The sequence below is a fragment of the Dryobates pubescens genome, chromosome 39 (assembly GCF_014839835.1).
Source record: "Dryobates pubescens isolate bDryPub1 chromosome 39, bDryPub1.pri, whole genome shotgun sequence".
In the NCBI taxonomy this organism is placed as follows: Eukaryota; Metazoa; Chordata; class Aves; order Piciformes; family Picidae; genus Dryobates; species Dryobates pubescens.
The window spans coordinates 1,487,570-1,505,389 of NC_071650.1; the positions used below are offsets into that span (position 1 = coordinate 1,487,570).

At 54.4% G+C, this 17,820-nt stretch overlaps 1 protein-coding gene across 2 annotated transcripts in view; it reads left to right on the forward strand.

Moving 5' to 3' along the window:
* ATL2 (atlastin GTPase 2) overlaps positions 1–17,820 on the forward strand; it is a 42,007-nt gene that overhangs the window by 12,409 nt on the left and 11,778 nt on the right. The window contains exons 2-8 of one of the 2 annotated variants that reach the window (XM_054177296.1): positions 5,254–5,513; positions 8,679–8,813; positions 11,639–11,743; positions 12,535–12,585; positions 15,480–15,536; positions 16,794–16,886; positions 17,140–17,278. In XM_054177296.1, the coding sequence (XP_054033271.1) occupies positions 5,254–5,513; positions 8,679–8,813; positions 11,639–11,743; positions 12,535–12,585; positions 15,480–15,536; positions 16,794–16,886; positions 17,140–17,278 (840 nt within the window). Of the gene's footprint in view, positions 1–5,253; positions 5,514–8,678; positions 8,814–11,638; positions 11,744–12,534; positions 12,586–15,454; positions 15,537–16,793; positions 16,887–17,139; positions 17,279–17,820 lie in introns of those variants that run through there. The other variant, XM_009901654.2, reaches the window with a different exon arrangement.

The following is a 17,820-nucleotide window of genomic DNA, read 5'->3' on the forward strand; positions in this document are numbered from 1 at the left end:
AGACTCTCTGCTGGGCTAGGGCATTGGCAGAGCTGGTGTGTTCCTGTTCCCATCCACCAGAACCTGGAGGATGTTAAGAAAGGGGAGAAAAGGTGAGGAAGAGGCTTTTTTAGTGCTTTCATCTGCCTTAGCCACAATATCCTAAAGCAGCATTCTTTGAGGGGGCTGGAAAAGTAAACCTGCCTGTGGGTAGAGATCCTGTTGGGTCCTTCAGTGAGGGTGCTAATAATAGCTGTGGTTTTTAGGCAGAGTGGAAGAAGGATGGGAAGCAGCATGCTTTGTCAGTGTTCCTGGCCTCCAACTTTTGCCTTGTAGCTGTGGAGAAACATCATTCTTGCTAAGTTCATGGTTTGCCTTCAGAAGAGCAATCCTTAGATTATATATAATATATATATATATAGGGGTTTTTTCCTTACTAGGCTGTGTCAAGATTTCTGCTGCTTCTGTTTTAATCTTTCACAGGCTCACAGGATGTTAGGGGTTGGAAGGGACCTCTGAAGATCCAGTCCAAGCCCCCTGCCAGAGCAGGACCATAGAATCCAGCACAGGTCACACAGGAGCACAGCCAGACAGGGCTGGGAAGGCTCCAGAGAAGGAGACTCCACAGCCTCTCTGGGCAGCCTGCTCCAGGGCTCTGGGACCCTCACAGGGAAGAAGTTCCTCCTCGTGTTGAGGTGGAACCTCCTGTGCTGCAGTTTCCATCCATTGCCCCTTGGCCTATCACAGGGCACAGTGAGCAGAGCCTGTCCCTTCCTTCCTGACCCCCAGCCCTCAGCTATTGACAGACATTGATCAGATCCCTCTCAGCCTTCCCCTCTCCAGACTAAACAGCCCCAGGGCTCTCAGCCTCTCCTCCCCAGGCAGTGCTCCAGGCCCTTCAGCAGCCTTGCAGCCCTCCCTTGGACTCTCTCCAGCAGATCCCCTCCCAACCTGTCCTGCTGCAGTTTATTCTTCCTCCCCAGCTGCAGGACTCTGCACTGATCCTTGCTGAGCCTCAGTAGGTTCCTCTGTGCCCAGCTCTCAGCCTGCCCAAGTCTCTGCATGGCCTCACAGCCTTCAGGGGTCTCAGCCAAGCCTCCCAGTTGGGTATCCTCAGCAAACCTGCTGAGCAGACTATCCTTATCAGCATTCTCTTACTTGTAAGCATCTGTTGAAAATGGCTGAATGTGAGGGTTGACTTTTTTCCCCTCTCTCTTTTTTTTCCTTCCCCTCTCCATGCTGATGAAATCTCTCATCAGCTTTTTCTGTTCTCCTTAGCTGGGGAATGCAAAGTGCCACCTCACTGCTGTTTTGTGTAGCTGTGGGAAAGCTGTCTGCTCAAAAGTACTGAGGTGTGGGCAGGCCTGTGGTTCCATTAGTTAGGATGTTTTATAGGTATCTAGGTCATCAGAATATCTTCTTCTCCCTCTTCCCTGGCAGAATTGCTGCTTCAGGTACTTCTTGCTTCTGCTCACTGTTTATGGAACAGTTTTAAATCCATCCCCTTAACATCCCTGGAGGAACAGAAAGAGTTAAACACATCTCCTCTTCTTCCCTCCTCCTCTGTCTTACAGGCTCACAGGATGGCAGGGGTTGGAAGGGACCCAAAGAGATCATCAAGTCCAACCCCCCCTGCCAGAGCAGGGCCATACAGTCTAGCTCAGGTCACACAGCAACACATCCAGATGGGCCTTGAAAGGCTCCAGAGAAGGAGACTCCACAACCTCTCTGGGGAGCCTGATGCAGTGGCCTGGAAGTTCCTCCTCATGTTGAGGTGGAACCTCCTGTACTGCAGCTTACATCCATTGCTCCTTGTCCTGTCCCAGGGAGCAAGTGAGCAGAGCCTGTCCCCTCCTTCCTGACCCTGTTGAAGGCCAGGCTGGATGAGGCCTTGAGCAAGCTGGGCTGGTGGGAGGTGTCCCTGCCCATGGCAGGGGGGTTGGAACTGGATGAGCTTCAAGATCTCTTCCAACATAAAGCATTCTATGAATGTCTGAATGATGTGCTTAATAAGCTCCAAGTGTCTGGGTTGAAAGTTCAAGGTAGCTCTGTTGGAACTTGGTTTCAGTGAAGGTGCTTAAAGGCAGAGACTTGCCTGTAAGGCAGACTCTCTTACTTTGATAGCTTGGGAGTGAGGTCAGCTCAACTTGCAGGGCAGAACACAGAATCACCCAGGTTGGAGAAGACCTTTGAGAGCATCAAGTCCAACCTATCACCCAACACCATCTCATCAACTAACCCATGGCACTGAGTGCCTCATCCAGGCTCACTGCAGGCAAATAGGTCATTAGCTGCTGGCTGTGTGCTTAAGGGGAAGCAGGAATCAGCTTTTGGTTTTACCTCACACTCCTAAGCCATGGCTTATTTATTTGGTTGTTGAGTTGCAGCATTGTCTGTGCCACACACAAGAGGCTCTTGTTCTGGAAATCTGGCTTAGCATTTCAACAAGTGGTGCTTGTTCTGGATACTTAGCTGCTGAGTGTCAGTAGTCCTCCTGCTCTAGTTGCTGCTGAGTGAAGAGCTTGTAGGGCCACTGCTCTTGGCATGATGTGCTTCCATTCAAGTCTGCCTGCTGCTGTGTCTGGACCTGCAGGATGTCCTGTACCTCCTACTCTCTTGGCCCCAGGAAGTGATGCTGCACAGGCAGAGCTGTGCACTGGTTCACCTGCTCCACTGGGAGATTCAGGTTGGAAGAAGCCAAAATGGGGTAGGGAGTGGTCAGGGAACAGCTGCAGTAATAGGCCTGAATGCAGGCTTCAGGGGCAAGTCCAGCTGAGGACATGGAACTGTTGAAGCCAGTCCAGAGGAGGGCTACAAAGAGGATCTGAGGGCTGGAGCATATATTGGAGTGGATTCTGTCCCTGGGCTCTGCTCTGCTGAGTCCTCATCTCCAGTTCTGGTGTCCCCAGCAGGACACAGAGCTGCTGGAGTGAGGCCAGAGGAGGCCACAGATGAGCCAAGGGCTGGAGCAGCTCTGCTGTGAGCACAGGCTGAGGGAGCTGGGGGGTGTTCAGGCTGGAGAGGAGAAGGCTCCCAGGAGACCTTGTGGCCTTGCAGGATCTGCAGGGGGCTCCAAGCAAGCTGGGGAGGGACTTTTGAGGGTGTCAGGGAGTGATAGGACTGGGGGGAATGGAGCAAAACTAGAAGTGGGGAGATCCAGACTGGATATCAGGAAGAAGTTCTTGCCCATGAGGGTGGTGAGGCACTGGCACAGGCTGCCCAGGGAGGTGGTGGAAGCCTCCTGCCTGGAGGTGTTTCAGGCCAGGCTGGCTGTGGCTGTGAGCAACCTGCTGCAGTGTGAGGTGTCCCTGCCCATGGCAGGGGGGTTGGAGCTGGCTGCTCCTTGAGGTCCCTTTCAAGCCTGACACTTCTGTGCTTCTCTGGCATGCAGTAGCACTTGTTCCACAGGTGACTCCCTTGGCTGGTGCAGTGTCTGGCCTGGTAATTGCCAGCTGGTTCACAGATCTCTCCAAGGGAGCTCGAGCATGGAGTTACCAAACCAGCTCTTCTGGATGAATCAAGTTCCCTGCCCTGCTTCCCATACACCCTCCAAAGTGCATGATTCATGGCAGGGGAGGTCTTTGCTGTGGGTATCATGGAATCATAGAACAGCTTAGGCTGGAAGAGACCTTAGAGATCTCTGAATCCCTTCTCCCTGCCATGGGCATGGATGCCTCTCAACTAGCCTAGCTTGGAAGCTTTCAGATCTGCTAGGCTGGCCAGTCTGAATGCCAACAAACCAACCTGCCCCCAACCAATCCACCCAACTCCATGCAATTTCTGCTGGTCAGAGCTGGTGGAAAGTGAACATAGGGTCTAAGGTGACTCTCTTGTCCTGTCCCCTCTGAGCCAAGTCAATTCCTGGGGTGCAGAACACTTTTAACTGGCTTATTGTGTGTAAGCTCTTGGTATCTGCATGTGAGAGGGAGACTCTCCTTGTTTGGAAAGAACTAACAATAAAAGGCCCCTCTCCTTTCTTTGTTTGGAAAGCTGCTTGGCTTCAAGAGACTCTGGGTGGCTGTGTCCTGCAGTGGCAGAAGGATTATACAATCACCCCTCCAGGGCTGGGCTGACTGAGTGCTCTGCTTTGCTCTGAGCCAGGCCTGGAGCCTGATACTGAGCACACTGTGGGAACTGTCTGGATCCAACCTCTGGAGCCTGGAGCTGAGTCTAGACACACAGGGCCAGACCAGCTCTGCTGTCTGTAGTTCCAGCCTGGCCCCTGGGCCCAGCTGAGGGCACAAAGCAGAAGGTGCTGTTTAACCTGGCTGGATTGGCATGTGGATTTGGCCCCAGCCCCATTTAATTCCATCTAATTCAAGCCTAGTTCATCTGCTCTCCCTGCAATGTGCCCCAGGCTGGGGGAAGACAGCACTGAATCTTTCTCCAAGCCTCTTGGTGTGCACCTGAGCTGAAGGCCTTCAGCACAGCCCATGAGAATGGAATGAGAAGCTAAGTTCCAGCAGCCCCCAGAGGATGGGACCCAGAGCAGTGAGGCTGGCTTCTCCTATCTGGGCAAACCTGAAAGCCTGAAGCTGTGCTGGTGAAGGCTCAGGTTGGGTATTTTGAAGACTGCTGAGGGGCCTCTGTGCTGGGTTGAAAATTGTGCCCCCCCCCCCCCAGGGTTAAATTTGCCAGACCAGCTCAGTTGGAAGCAAAGGACACCTCGCACCGCAGCAGGGTGCTCACAGCCACATCCAGCCTGGCTGCCAAAACCTCCAGGGATGGGGCTTCCACCATGCCCTCTCTGCTGGATGGTGAGGTGACATGTCAGAAGCAGCCACTGGAAAGACCTCCTGATGGTCACTCAGCTGTTGCATGACACCCACACAAGAGAGCACGCTGGAGCAGCCTCCCTCAGCCTCTTGAGGAGGGTGGCTGTCTGGGATGCAAAGCCAGTCGTTAGTGACTTGGCAGGTGCTGTGGGTGCTGGCAGGGCCTCTGCCATGGCTGGATGCAACTGCTGCGTTCCAGGGTGCTTCCTGCTGGGCTCCAACCCCTCCTGGCTGTGTTCCTGTGTGACCTGCCCTTAGGTGGCCCTGCTGTGGCAGGGGGGGGTTGGGCTGGGTGATCTCTGGAGGTGCCACTCAGTGACGAGCAGCCTCTGGGCCGTGCGGCTGAACCCAGGGAGCTGCTGCTGGTCTCCTGCTCCTCACACCTGCACTCCCGAGACCACCCCTTCCTTCTGGGAGCGAGAAGCCCATCTCAAGGCTCCACTGCCTGCTGCCCTTGGCTCTGCCTTGCTCAGCTGTGTTGGAACTTCTCCCCTTGCAGGGAAGCAGCACCAGGAGGAAGAGGAGGACGCCCTGCCCGACTCGGACGAGGAGGTGGAGCTGGATAAGCCGCGCCCCATCCAGATCGTCCTTGCCCACGAAGATGATCACAACTTTGAGCTGGATGAGGAAGCCTTGGAAAAAATCCTGCTCCAGGAGCACATCAAAGATCTGAACATCGTGGTGGTGTCTGTAGCAGGAGCCTTCCGCAAGGGGAAGTCCTTCCTGCTGGACTTCATGCTCAGATACATGTACAACAGGGTGAGTGGTGTGGGAGGGCAGCTGGGCACTGCAGCAGGGCAGGGGGCTGCTCCTTCCTGCTGGACTTCATGCTCAGATACATGTACAACAGGGTGAGTGGTGTGGGAGGGCAGCTGGGCACTGCAGCTGGGCAGGGGGCTGCTCCTTCCTGCTGGACTTCATGCTCAGATACATGTACAACAGGGTGAGTGGTGTGGGAGGGCAGCTGGGCAGGGGGCTGCTCCTTCCTGCTGGACTTCATGCTCAGATACATGTACAACAGGGTGAGTGGTGTGGGAGGGCAGCAGGGCACTGCAGCAGGGCAGGGGGCTGCTCCTTCCTGCTGGACTTCATGCTCAGATACATGTACAACAGGGTGAGTGGTGTGGGAGAGCAGCTGGGCACTGCAGCTGGGCAGGGGGCTGCTCCTTCCTGCTGGACTTCATGCTCAGATACATGTACAACAGGGTGAGTGGTGTGGGAGGGCAGCTGGGCACTGCAGCTGGGCAGGGGGCTGCTCCTTCCTGCTGGACTTCATGCTCAGATACATGTACAACCTGGTTCACAGGGTGTCAGGGGTTGGAGGGGACCCAAAGAGATTGAGTCCAGCCCTCCTGCCAGAGCAGGACCACACAGTCTAGCTCAGGTCACACAGGAGCACGTCCAGACAGTCCTTGAAAGTCTCCAGAGGAGGAGACTCCACAGCCTCTCTGGGCAGCCTGCTCCAGGGCTCTGGAAGTTCCCCCTTGTGTTGAGGTGGAAGCTCCTGGGCTGCAGCTTGCATCCATTGCTCCTTGTCCTGTCCCAGGGAGCAAGTGAGCAGAGCCTGGCCCCTCCCTGCTGACCCCCAGCCCTCAGATATTTATTAACCTGTATTAAATCCTCTGTAATTCTTCTCCTCTCCAGACTAAGCAGCCCCAGGGCTCTCAGCCTCTCCTCCCCAGGCAGCGCTCCAGGCCCCTAACCATCCTGGTTGCCCTCTGCTGGACCCTCCCCTGTCCCTCCTGAGCTGAAGGCAGTCCTCAGGACGAGGTCTCACCAGGGGGAGTAGTAGAGGTTGGGTGACTAAACCTGCTGAAAGCTGAGGTGTAGCCAAGTCTTGTGTTTGCTGCTCAGGAGGTGGCTCTGAGCACCATCTGAGGGGTGCTGCAGTTTGTAGCTGTTGAGTGGTGTTGTCTTGTGTCTGCTGCACCTTGAGCCTCTTGGGGGAGGTGCAGTGGGGCCTCCTGGCAGTGTACAGATCTGCCTGGCACAGCTTGTGGTGTTTGGCAGCTCCACACTGACAGTTTGGTGCATTGGGAAGCTCTTAAACCCAACATTGGAAGCTGTGCCCCCTTTTGGGTCACTCTGCTTTGGGAGTTGGAACTAACCCCAGCTGCATCTGGGTTCCCTTTGTGTGCTGGCTGGCTGGAGGAGAAACCAGGAGGAAATAGGGGAGTGCTGCAAGGAGGCTGCTGCTAACTGGCAGATGAAGACTTCCTTTCTCTCACTCTCAGCTGAATTCCTCTCACTCCTCTTGAGTTCCCCTTGCTGATCAGCACAGAGAGCCTTGAGGATATGGTAGGAGGAATGCAGATGAGCAAGCTGCTGCTCACAGCTCCTTCAAGCTCTTTTCACCTTGGGAGGAATAAATTGTTGCATTGGTACAGACCTGTTCAGTAGGTGGCCTCTAGTGTGTGGGGTGGGTATAAACCCTCTCTCATCTGTTAATACTAAACCCAAGATCAAACCCAACCCCAACAAAAGCCCTGAGCTCCCAAGAGGTACAGTGGTGAGGAGAAAGTTCTTCCCAGAAAGAGTCATTGGCCATTGGGATGTGCTGCCCAGGGAGGTGGTGCAGTCCCCATCCCTGGAGGTGTTCCAAAAAGGCTTGGATGTGGCACTTGGAGCCATGGGTTGGTTGTCAGGAGGTGTTAGGTATTAGGTAAGAGGTTGGACTTGATGATCCCTGAGGTCTTTTCCAACCTGGGTGATTCTATGATCATGCCTCTTAATTCCCTTTGCTAAGGGAAACTTGGCCATCTCCTGTGGCAGCCATCTCTTCCCCAAAGCAGAGCTGTCTTGCTTTCCATCTGCTGCTTCTGGCCAGGCCTTCTTGGAGCTGTAATGCTCACAGACCCTTGGCTGAGCTGATCCAACTCTGCCATGCAGCAGAAGACTTGGCCCAGCTGGGTGTCTGCCAGTTCAGTGATGTCAAGTGGCTTAGGGAAAGAGTTCACAGTCACCAGAGCTGCTGGAAAAACTGAGTTGGGGATGAGAGAAGATATGTGCCACACCTCCTCATGGGTGCAGAGTGGGTTGAGAGCAGCCCTGAAGAAAGAGCCTTGGGGGTGCTGGGTGCTGAGCAGCTCCCCAGGAGCCAGCAGTGCCCTCCTGCAGCCCAGCAGGCAGCTGTGTGCTGGGCTGCAGCCAGAGGAGTGTGGGCAGCAGGGCAGGAGAGGGGATTCTGCCCCTGGGCTCTGCTCTGCTCAGACCTCACCTCCAATCCTGCCTCCAGGTCTGCTGTCCCCAGCAGAAGGAGGACACAGAGCTGCTGGAGTGAGGCCAGAGGAGGCCACAGAGATGAGCCAAGGGCTGGAGCAGCTCTGCTGTGAGCACAGGCTGAGGGAGCTGGGGCTGTGCAGCCTGGAGAGGAGAAGGCTCCAGGGGCACCTCAGAGCTGCCTTGCAATAGCTGAAGGGATCCTGCAGGGAGGCTGCAGAGGGACTTTTGCTGAGGGTGTCTAGAGACAGGCCAAGGGGGAATGGTTTGAAGCTGAGGCAGAGCAGGGTCAGGCTGGAGCTGAGGGAGAAGTGCTTCAGTGTGAGGGTGGTGAGGCTCTGGCACAGGCTGCCCAGGGAGGCTGTGGCTGCTTCCTCCTTGGGGGTGGTCAAGGCCAGGTTGCATGAGGAGCAACCAAGTCTAGTTGAGAGGCATCCCTGCCCATGGCAGGGGGTTGGAGTAGATGAGCTCTGAGGTCCCTTCCAAGCTGAGCCATTCTGTGACCTACAGCAGCCTCAGGGGGCATTTCTCTGGGGGGGATCCTTGGCACACAGCAGGGTAGTGCTGTGTGCTTTAACGTTTGACATCCTGCTGTCAATGAGTGTGGGAAGAATGAGAGGGCAGTGTGAAGCATCTGTTCAGAGAGAGTGGGGGATAAAAGCCTCTTCCTTGGGTTCTAAAGGAGCTTCTGCTTTTGTTTTGTAGACTTCTCCTTGCTGGATAGGTGGAAACACTGAGCCCTTGACTGGCTTCACGTGGAGAGGTGGCTGTGAGCGGGAGACCACTGGCATTCAGATCTGGAGTGAGGTGTTTGTCATTGATAAGCCCAATGGAACAAAGGTAGGTGCTTGATGTAGCAGGGGGGTGGAAGGGTTGTAGCCTCTTTGTATGCCTCTCATGCTTGAGGGTCTTCTGGAGTCACCTCAAGGAGTTGCCTGCAGTCGTCTTTGCCTTCAGCAGAGTTCCCTGCTGGATTGTAAGGCTGAGTCCTGTGGTGAGAATTGTTTGTCTTGGCCACCTGTGCTGTGTGCAGGCTGCTGGGTGGCATATCCTGGAGGTGTTGTCTGGGTGTGGTGCTCAACAAGGCTGTGCTGAGAAGGGCTCTGTACCACTGTGTTGTTGAGAGGGGAGGATGTGTTCTACACAGCCCAAGCTACACCTTGGGAGTTCACCTGCACCTCTTCCTTCCACTGTCACTTAAGCTTTCAGACTTGCTCTGGGCTGCTGTATGCTTGGTCAGTTTGGCTCTGGCACTAAGGTTAGCTGAGGCCAAGCTGAGTTCCATTGCTGACTGAAGGGAAGCCAAGCAAAGGTGTCAAAGCAGCAGCCTCTTTTGCACTGATGGGTTAGAGACTGTCCTGTAAGACACAATTTGGGGTCAGGTTGCACCACCCTCAGCTCAACTCACACTTGCTGCTCCCATCAAACTTGTGAGAGCTCTGTTGTGCTGTGTCCCAAAGCACTTCCTAAGCTTGTGCCCCAAGGGAGCAGGGTTCTGCTGGGTAAGTGACCTTCCTGGGAGCTGCTGCAGCATGAAGGGAGCAGGAGTGTGCAGAACAGTACTGCTCTGTGGCACTGGCTTGGGTGGCTTTCCTGTCCCTTGGTTTTCTCCCTCTGGTTAGGTGTGGTGGGTTGAATTTTGCCCCACACCATTACATTTGCCAGAGCAGCTCAGCTGGAGGCAAATGAAAGCTGGATGTACAAGCCCAAACTACAATCTACCATGGAATGCACTGAACAGGTACAAAATAGCCAGTGTGTTCTAGCTTGTGGCTGTGTCCTTGTGGCTGCCAATACTGGGAGCAGCTTCAGGGGCTGGCAGCTTGGCCTTGAGCTGCTGAGCTACATGACCCTGTTCAAAAAGGGCTGAAAGTGGGGTAAAAGACACTAACTGTTTCCATCTCTCTTTAGCTTGTAAGCTACACAGCTACAGCCAAGCTCTGTAGTCAGTCCTCATGCTGAAACCCAGGGGGAATGTTGTCAACAAATATTCTGCTCCTTGTGTCTTGAGCCATTGGAATTCTTCTCAAGCATAAACTCTTGGCTGTTGAGCCTCCATACCTCTTGCATTTGCAAAGCAGGCTTCTGATGGCTGAGTCCTGTGGGCCACTGATCTTCAGCAGGTAGTGGCTGAGGCTGTGTGCCAGAGGTGTGCTGAATGTCACCTGGGTCACTGATCTTCAGCAGGTAGTGGCTGAGGGCTGTGCCAGAGGTGTGCTGAATGTCACCTGGATCACTGATCTTCAGCAGGCAGTGGCTGAGGGCTGTGCTAGTGGTGTGCTGAATGTCACCTGGGTCACTGATCTTCAGCAGGCAGTGGCTGAGGGCTGTGCCAGAGGTGTGCTGAATGTCACCTGGGTCACTGATCTTCAGCAGGCAGTGGCTGAGGGCTGTGTGCCAGAGGTGTGCTGAATGTCACCTGGGTCACTGATCTTCAGCAGGTAGTGGCTGAGGGCTGTGCTAGTGGTGTGCTGAATGTCACCTGGGTCACTGATCTTCAGCAGGCAGTGGCTGAGGGCTGTGCCAGAGGTGTGCTGAATGTCACCTGGGTCACTGATCTTCAGCAGGCAGTGGCTGAGGGCTGTGTGCCAGAGGTGTGCTGAATGTCACCTGGGTCACTGATCTTCAGCAGGTAGTGGCTGAGGGCTGTGCCAGAGGTGTGCTGAATGTCACCTGGGTCACTGATCTTCAGCAGGCAGTGGCTGAGGGCTGTGTGCCAGAGGTGTGCTGAATGTCACCTGGGTCACTGATCTTCAGCAGGCAGTGGCTGAGGGCTGTGCCAGAGGTGTGCTGAATGTCACCTGGGTCACTGATCTTCAGCAGGCAGTGGCTGAGGGCTGTGTGCCAGAGGTGTGCTGAATGTCACCTGAGCCACTGATCTTCAGCAGGTAGTGGCTGAGGGCTGTGCCAGAGGTGTGCTGAATGTCACCTGGGTCACTGATCTTCAGCAGGTAGTGGCTGAGGGCTGTGTGCCAGAGGTGTGCTGAATGTCACCTGGGCCACTGATCTTCAGCAGGCAGTGGCTGAGGGCTGTGCCAGAGGCTTGCTGAATTTCATAGCTAACCAAACAGTTTTCTGGCTAACCCCCCCCAAAAAGCAGTGAAGCTGTGAGGATCTCTTTGTGCTCTGGGAACAAATCACTGCCTCGTTCTTGCTCATCAGTCACCTCTGAGCTGAAAGAGAAGGCAGTTGTAGATCCCAAAGGGATGCATTGGACAGGCAAACTTCTCTCCTTCAGCTCACTTCACTCTTTGATTGCCAGCAGCCAGCCAGCAGCAGTGATCTTGTTCTCCACTGAAAGTGAGGGGTTTGAGAGAACTCCCTTTCAAAAAGTCATCATCTTACTCTTAGCTCTGCTGGATTGTCAGCTGTGACTGGAGCTCTTCTGGTAAACAACAGCTGCCTGTGACTGCACTCTAACCCAGTGGGCTGAGGGAGGCTGTTTCTGTGGGTAGCTGCTGTAGCAAGAGCAAGGGCTGAAGGTTGATGACATGGCCCTCTAGATTGGGCAGCTGTGGAGGTGTGAGCAGAAAGCTGTCTGAGGTTTAGTAAGTAGGTCTAGGGACAGTGCCTTGCTCTGTTTGAAACAGAATCTATCCCAGTGGCCTGGAGCTTGGAGGTGTGAATGGTCTGGCTAACTACTTCTGCTCTCTGCCACTCCCCAGGTTGCTGTTCTACTCATGGATACCCAAGGTGCCTTTGATAGCCAATCCACTATCAAAGACTGTGCAACGGTTTTTGCTCTAAGCACCATGACCAGCTCTGTCCAGGTGAGCTGCCTGTGCCTGAAAGGAATGGAACCCTCTGGCCTGAGGAGCCAGGGCTGGCCTTGCAGTGCTGCTCAAAGCTTGGACTAGATTCTTAGTTTCATGGAATGGGTTGGGATGGAAGGGACTTCAATCATCATCTGGTTCTGACCCCCTGCCATGGGCAGGGACACCTCCCACCAGCCCAGCTTGCTCAGGGCCTCATCCAGCCTGGCCTTCAACACCTGCAGGGAGGAGGCAGCCACAGCCTCCCTGGGCAGCCTGTGCCAGTGTCTCCCCACTCTCCTTGGGCACAACTTCCTCCTGAGGGCCAACCTCAAGCTGCCCTGCTCCACTTTCAAACCCTTGCCCCTGGGCCTAGCACTCCAAGCCCTTCTGAACAGTCCCTGCCCAGCCTGCCTGCAGCTCCCCTGCAGATCCTGAACTGCAGCTCTGAGGTCTCCCTGGAGCCTTCTCCTCTCCAGGCTGAACAGCCCCAACTCTCCCAGTCTGTCCCCACAGCAGAGGTTCTCCAGCCCAAGCAGAGCTGCCCTTCTCAGTCCTCCTGTGCTGCACCTCTGTGGTGATTTGAAGCAGTTGACAGCCTTCTCTTGTTCTTGGATTGCTTCCTTCCTTGGGAAGAAGCTCTTACAGTGAGGTTTTAGGATAGCTAGCAATGATCCTGTCCCTAGAACTTTGCATAAGGACATGAGCCTTGGCTGAGATGCATTCTAGGTGCTGACTGTGCTGCAGGGGGGGGAAATCCTCCAAAAGAGACTGCAGCCTCCCTGTCAGCCTTTCACTGTCTCCTGCAGGTGTACAACTTGTCACAGAATATTCAGGAAGATGACCTTCAGCATTTGCAGGTAAGAAGGTGCTGAGTTTGCTTTGAGCCCCCTCTGAACTGTTGCTCTTGACATCATTTCTGAAGTTGCTGCTCATGTAACAGTGATTTGGAAGCTGCCTGCTGCTTCCTACCAAACACTGGAGCTGTCCTGCTGCTTCAGCTGGAGCTCCCTGTAAGAGCAGACATCCCATCACACTCTGGTGTTTCACCTGTGCTGGTGCAGAGGTGACACACAGGCTTCAAGTCTGGCTAGATATTATCTTTCTGAATCACAGAGTGCTAGGGGCTGGAAGGGACCTCCAGAGATCACCCAGCACAAGCCCCCTGCCAGAGCAGGGGCACCCAGGGCAGGGCACACAGGAGCACAGCCAGGTAGGGTTGGAAAGGCTCCAGAGGAGACTCCACAGCCTCTCTGGGCAGCCTGCTCCAGGCCTCCAGCAGCCTCACACTGACAAAGTTTCCCCTCCTGTGGCACCTCCTCTGCTGCAGCTTGCCCCCAGTGCCCCTTGTGCTGTCCTTGGGCATCCCTGAGCAGAGCCTGGCTCCATCCTCCCCACACTGCCCTGCACACCTTGATCACCAGCAATGAGGGCAGCCCTCAGGCTCCTCTGCTCCCAGCCCCAGAGCTCCCTCAGCCTGGCCTCACAGGGAGATGTTCCACTGCCTGCAGCAGCTCTGGGGCTCTCTGCTGGGCTCTCTCAAGCAGCTCCCTGAGGTCCTTCTTGAGCTGAGGGGCCCAGAGCTGGTCACTATTGCAGACGTGGCCTCCCCTCACCAGAGCAGAGAGGGAGGAGAAGCTCTCTGGGCCTACTCACCACACCTCTTCTAAGCCACCCCAGGAGGCCCTTGGCCTTCCTGGCCACAGGGGCAAAATGTGAAATTCCTGCCAAGATGAGCAAAGAAACTGATTTCTGGAGGTACTTGCTGAGGACATGGTAATGTTTCTCCTTCTTGCTGAGAGCAGCAAATGGGTGGTGTGGGGGGAGCAGTGTGTGAAGAGCTGTGGGATCCTGGGTCAAGGAGCAAAGGCTGGCTGCTCCCCAGAAGCCTTTCCTGGCTTTTAAGCTGAGGAGCTGCTCCAGAGCTTCCTGTCTGTTCAGAAAGCAAAGCAAGGGAGAGCTGTGCTCTCCTTCCTGCAGGGAGGAACATTGCTCCTCTGGTGGAATGCTGTGGTGAAAGGCCTCTGCGTTCTGCCTTCGTGGGCATGGAGCAAGAGCTTTATCTCCTTAACTTTAAAGCCTGTAGCTTTAGAGGCTTGCTTGGGTATTACCAAACACCTCCCTGTGCTCAGGCCCTGACCTTGCCACAGCCTGAAGCTGTTTCACACAGCTGCTGATTGAAAGGACTTCTGTCTTGGGCTCTGCTGGAAGAGCCTGGCTGCTGGTGCTGCAAGCAGATAGGAGAGCACCAACTAAACATAGCCTTGTGATGCTCTTCTCAGTTACCACAGTTGGATCACTGGGCCAACACTGCCCCCTCCCCCCCAACTCCTTCCATAAGAACACCAGCCCAGCAAGCACTCCAGACAAAACCAGAGCACAGAGCCTCAGCTGACTGTTTGAAAGTGAGATTTTCCTCCTGGCTTTGGCCTTGTGACAGCCTCAGTGCCCTCTGAAACACCAGAGGGGAGGGATCCCTTCCTGTCATGGGAGGGTAATGATGGAAAGGAAGGGTAATAAACCCAATCAGTGAGGAGGGGACACCCAGGCATGGAAGGCTAGGGCAAGCAGTTGTGAGCTGAGGGCTTTCTGTTGCCAGGGGAACCTCTCTGGCTCTGAAAGGTTGTTCAGCTCTGGGTGCCTTTGCACCCAGCAGGGAAGCGAAGGGGGTAGGGAGTTAGGCCCAAAGGAGCTGGTCTTGAGTGGCTGCTCAGCCACTTCTTTTGCTCAAAGCAACAAGGGCTTGGAAGTTAATTTGTGTTAGGTTAGTCTCAGGTGCTCTTGTGAGCAACACAGAGCTGTGCTTTTAGCTGAGGTGTTCCAGCAGTTGGTGCTAGTGCAGGAGAACAGCTGCCTGGTACTGGAGGGTGTTGCTGTGCTTGTTTCATCTTGACCTCCCAAGGTGTGTAAGGAGGACACTGTTGAGCTCTGCTGAGAGAGCCAGCACAGCCCATAATAATCTGTGTTCCCATGGGCTGCCTGGCCCACAGTGAAGAGTGCTGCTGCTTAAGGTGGTGAAAGCAGCATGAGGAAGGCAGGTGATGCTTGCCTTTCCCCTGGAAGGAAAGACCAATGGTGACTTCAAGTCACAGCATCACTGGGGTTGGAACAGGCCTCTGAGATCACCCAGTCCAGTTAGCTCCCCCCCAGCACCACCATGGCCACAAGGGTTTCTTGAACACCTCCAGGGATGGGGACTCCACCAGCTCCCTGGGCAGCCTGTGCCAATCCCTGACCACTCTGGCAGCAAAGAAATTGTCCTCCCCTCTAGCCTAAACCTCCTCCTATCACCTGCTGCTGGGGAGCAGAGAGCAACCCCCAGCTCAGGGGCTGAAGGAGAGACCTGGGAAGCTGCTGAGCTTGGCTTGTATTTGAGTGTCTGAGCCACTGACTCTAGCCAAGTTCCTTGAGATGTCCAGGAGTAGATCTTTTGTGGGAAGGAAGGGACAAATGCCAGGCAGGCCTCTCTCCTCAGCCTAGGAAACCAGGGCTGGGAACTGGGGAGTTCTCCTCTGACAGCAACCCCCCCCCCCAGGCCACCCACTTCAAACTGCAGCTATGGAATGGCACCAGTGGAATTCAGGCCTCCTTCCTGAGCTGTCCTGAGGGGCTGGGGTACTGGTTCCTGGGGCACACTGGCCTTTCTTAACCCAGGAGAGGATTTCAGATGAAACCCAGTGACTTTTCAACAGGAAAATGTTTGTGCTTTTGCTTTGCTTCACACACAGCACCCTCACACTCTTCCTTCTCTCAGCTGTTTACAGAGTATGGAAGACTTGCTATGGAAGAAATATACCAGAAGCCATTTCAGGTAATTATGTGGATCTCAGGCAGCTGTTGTGTATTAAATGGACCTCACAGGATCACAGATGAGAGGATGTTAAGGTTTTGGAAGGGACCTCTGGAGAGCTTGGAGTCCAAGCTCCCTGTCAGAGCAGGACCACAGAATCCAGCACAGGTCACACAGGAACATAGCCAGACAGGGCTGGGGAGGCTCCAGAGAAGGAGACTCCACAACCTCTCTGGGCAGCCTGCTCCAGGCCTCCAGCAGCCTCACACCAAAGTTTCTCCTCATGTTGAGGTGGAACCTCCTGGGTTCCAGCTGTCACTGGGCACCACCAAACAGGGCCTGGCCCCTGGCCCTCAGCTATTGACAGACATTGATCAGATCCCTCTCAGTCTTCTCTCCAGACTCAACAGCCACAGGGCTCTCAACCTTTCTTCCTAGGAGAGACATTAAGGAGAAGAGTTTTGTGCTGCTGCCTTACTCATCACTCTTTAAGCTGTGGTTGGACTTTGCTGGTGGTCCCTGGCTCTGAGTGAGGGTCCTGTGGGCTCTAAGAACTGGGGAGGGCCATGCTGCATTGGTACTGGGATCATGACTGATTTCAGGGGTGCTGGACTAGAGAATGGTTTGAGGTTGCCTCTGTTCAGTAAAGACAAAGACTGAGATCTCTTCCATCCTGAGGTGTATCCTTCTTAGCCTATAAGGGTACTGGGCAGCCTGCTGCAGTGTTCCAGCAGCCTCCTGGTGCAGAACTTGTTCCTCACATCCAATCTCAATCTGCTCTGCTCTCATTCCAAACCATTGCCCCTGCTCCTGTCCCTGCAGGCCTTTGGGAGCAGTCCCTCTGCAGCCTTCTTGTAGCCCACTTCAGGTACTGGCAGGCTGCTAATGAGGTCTGCCTGGAGCCTTCTCCTCTCCAGGCTGAACACCCCCAGCTCCCTCAGCCTGTCCTTGTAGCAGAGGTTCTTCAGCCCCCTGATCATATGTGTGGCCCTCCCCTGGAGCCTCTCCATCAGCTCCATGTCCTTCCTGTGTCAAGGGCTCTGTAGCTGGAGCCAGCAGAGCAGAGGGGCAGAGTCAGCTCTCTCTGTCTGCTGCCCACGCTGCTATAGGTGCAGCCTTATGTTTGTAAACAAGCAAACTCCTGCAGCCATGAGCCCACAAAGCTGCTGCCTTTCAGTGCTGCTGAGCTTAGCAAGGGTTTGCTTAACCATGTGATAGCATTGCTACGGTCAAAGGTGATGTGCCAGCCATTCACTGCTGCTCTTCTTCCTGTTGCAGACACTAATGTTCTTAATTAGAGACTGGAGTTACCCTTATGAACATGCCTATGGCTTGGAAGGAGGAAGGAAGTTCCTAGAGAAAAGATTGCAGGTAAGCTCTGGCCAGAGGTCTTCTACCTTAAGTGCCAACTCCTTGTCAAGGTAATGATGCTTGAAGGAGCTCACCGGTGCCCTTCAGAACACATTTGGGATGCTCCCACTCAGGTGGAGCTCTGGGTTTTAGAGCTTGACGCTTTCAAGTTGAGGCCTGAAAGCTTAAGCACCGCTGTTGTGCTCTTAAGTGCTTCGAAGCTGCTCTTTAGTTGCAACTCTTAGCAGCCCTTACTGCCTCTGCTTCCTTTCAGGTAAAGCAAAACCAACACGAAGAGCTACAGAATGTAAGGAAGCATATTCACTCCTGTTTCAGTACCCTTGGCTGTTTCCTGTTGCCCCACCCTGGTCTTAAAGTTGCAACAAACCCAAATTTTGATGGGAGGTTGAATGGTAGGAAGCTTTCCATTGTGTGTTTCTTGCTTCAGATGGCTGAGTTTTGTTTTCTTTGCTCTAGCGGCAGCCGAGTGCCTGAGCAGCTTTGCTGGTGGAATGCTTGACCAGGAAAAAGGGCAGGGTTAGAAAGGTGAAGCTCTGGCTTCTCTTCAGTGCTTGAAAGGGAGAGGAATTAAGCAGGCTGAGGGAATGGAGGTTTTCCTGACCAGCTGTTGATTGTAATCTGAGCACTTGAGACGTACTTGAAGGTCGTTAAAGAAGGACTCCCAACTATGGATTCCAGACGGGGAGGATTCCCAAAGGCTAAACTTTCTCCTTCAAACTGAAAGGCTTTGAGACCAAAGGTCAGAGTTGGTTACTGTAGGCTTCTGCTGCTGCGGAGTGAGCGGCACTCAGGGCTCCTCCACCTGCTGCTTGGCCTTCCCCCCGCAGAGGAAATGCAGCAGGATGCAGAAAGCTGGAAGAGTGGGTTTGTGCTAGTGGCATGCCAACCACTTGTGGGCTCAGAGCACAGCCCTGGGGGCTGGTGTAAGGTGCTG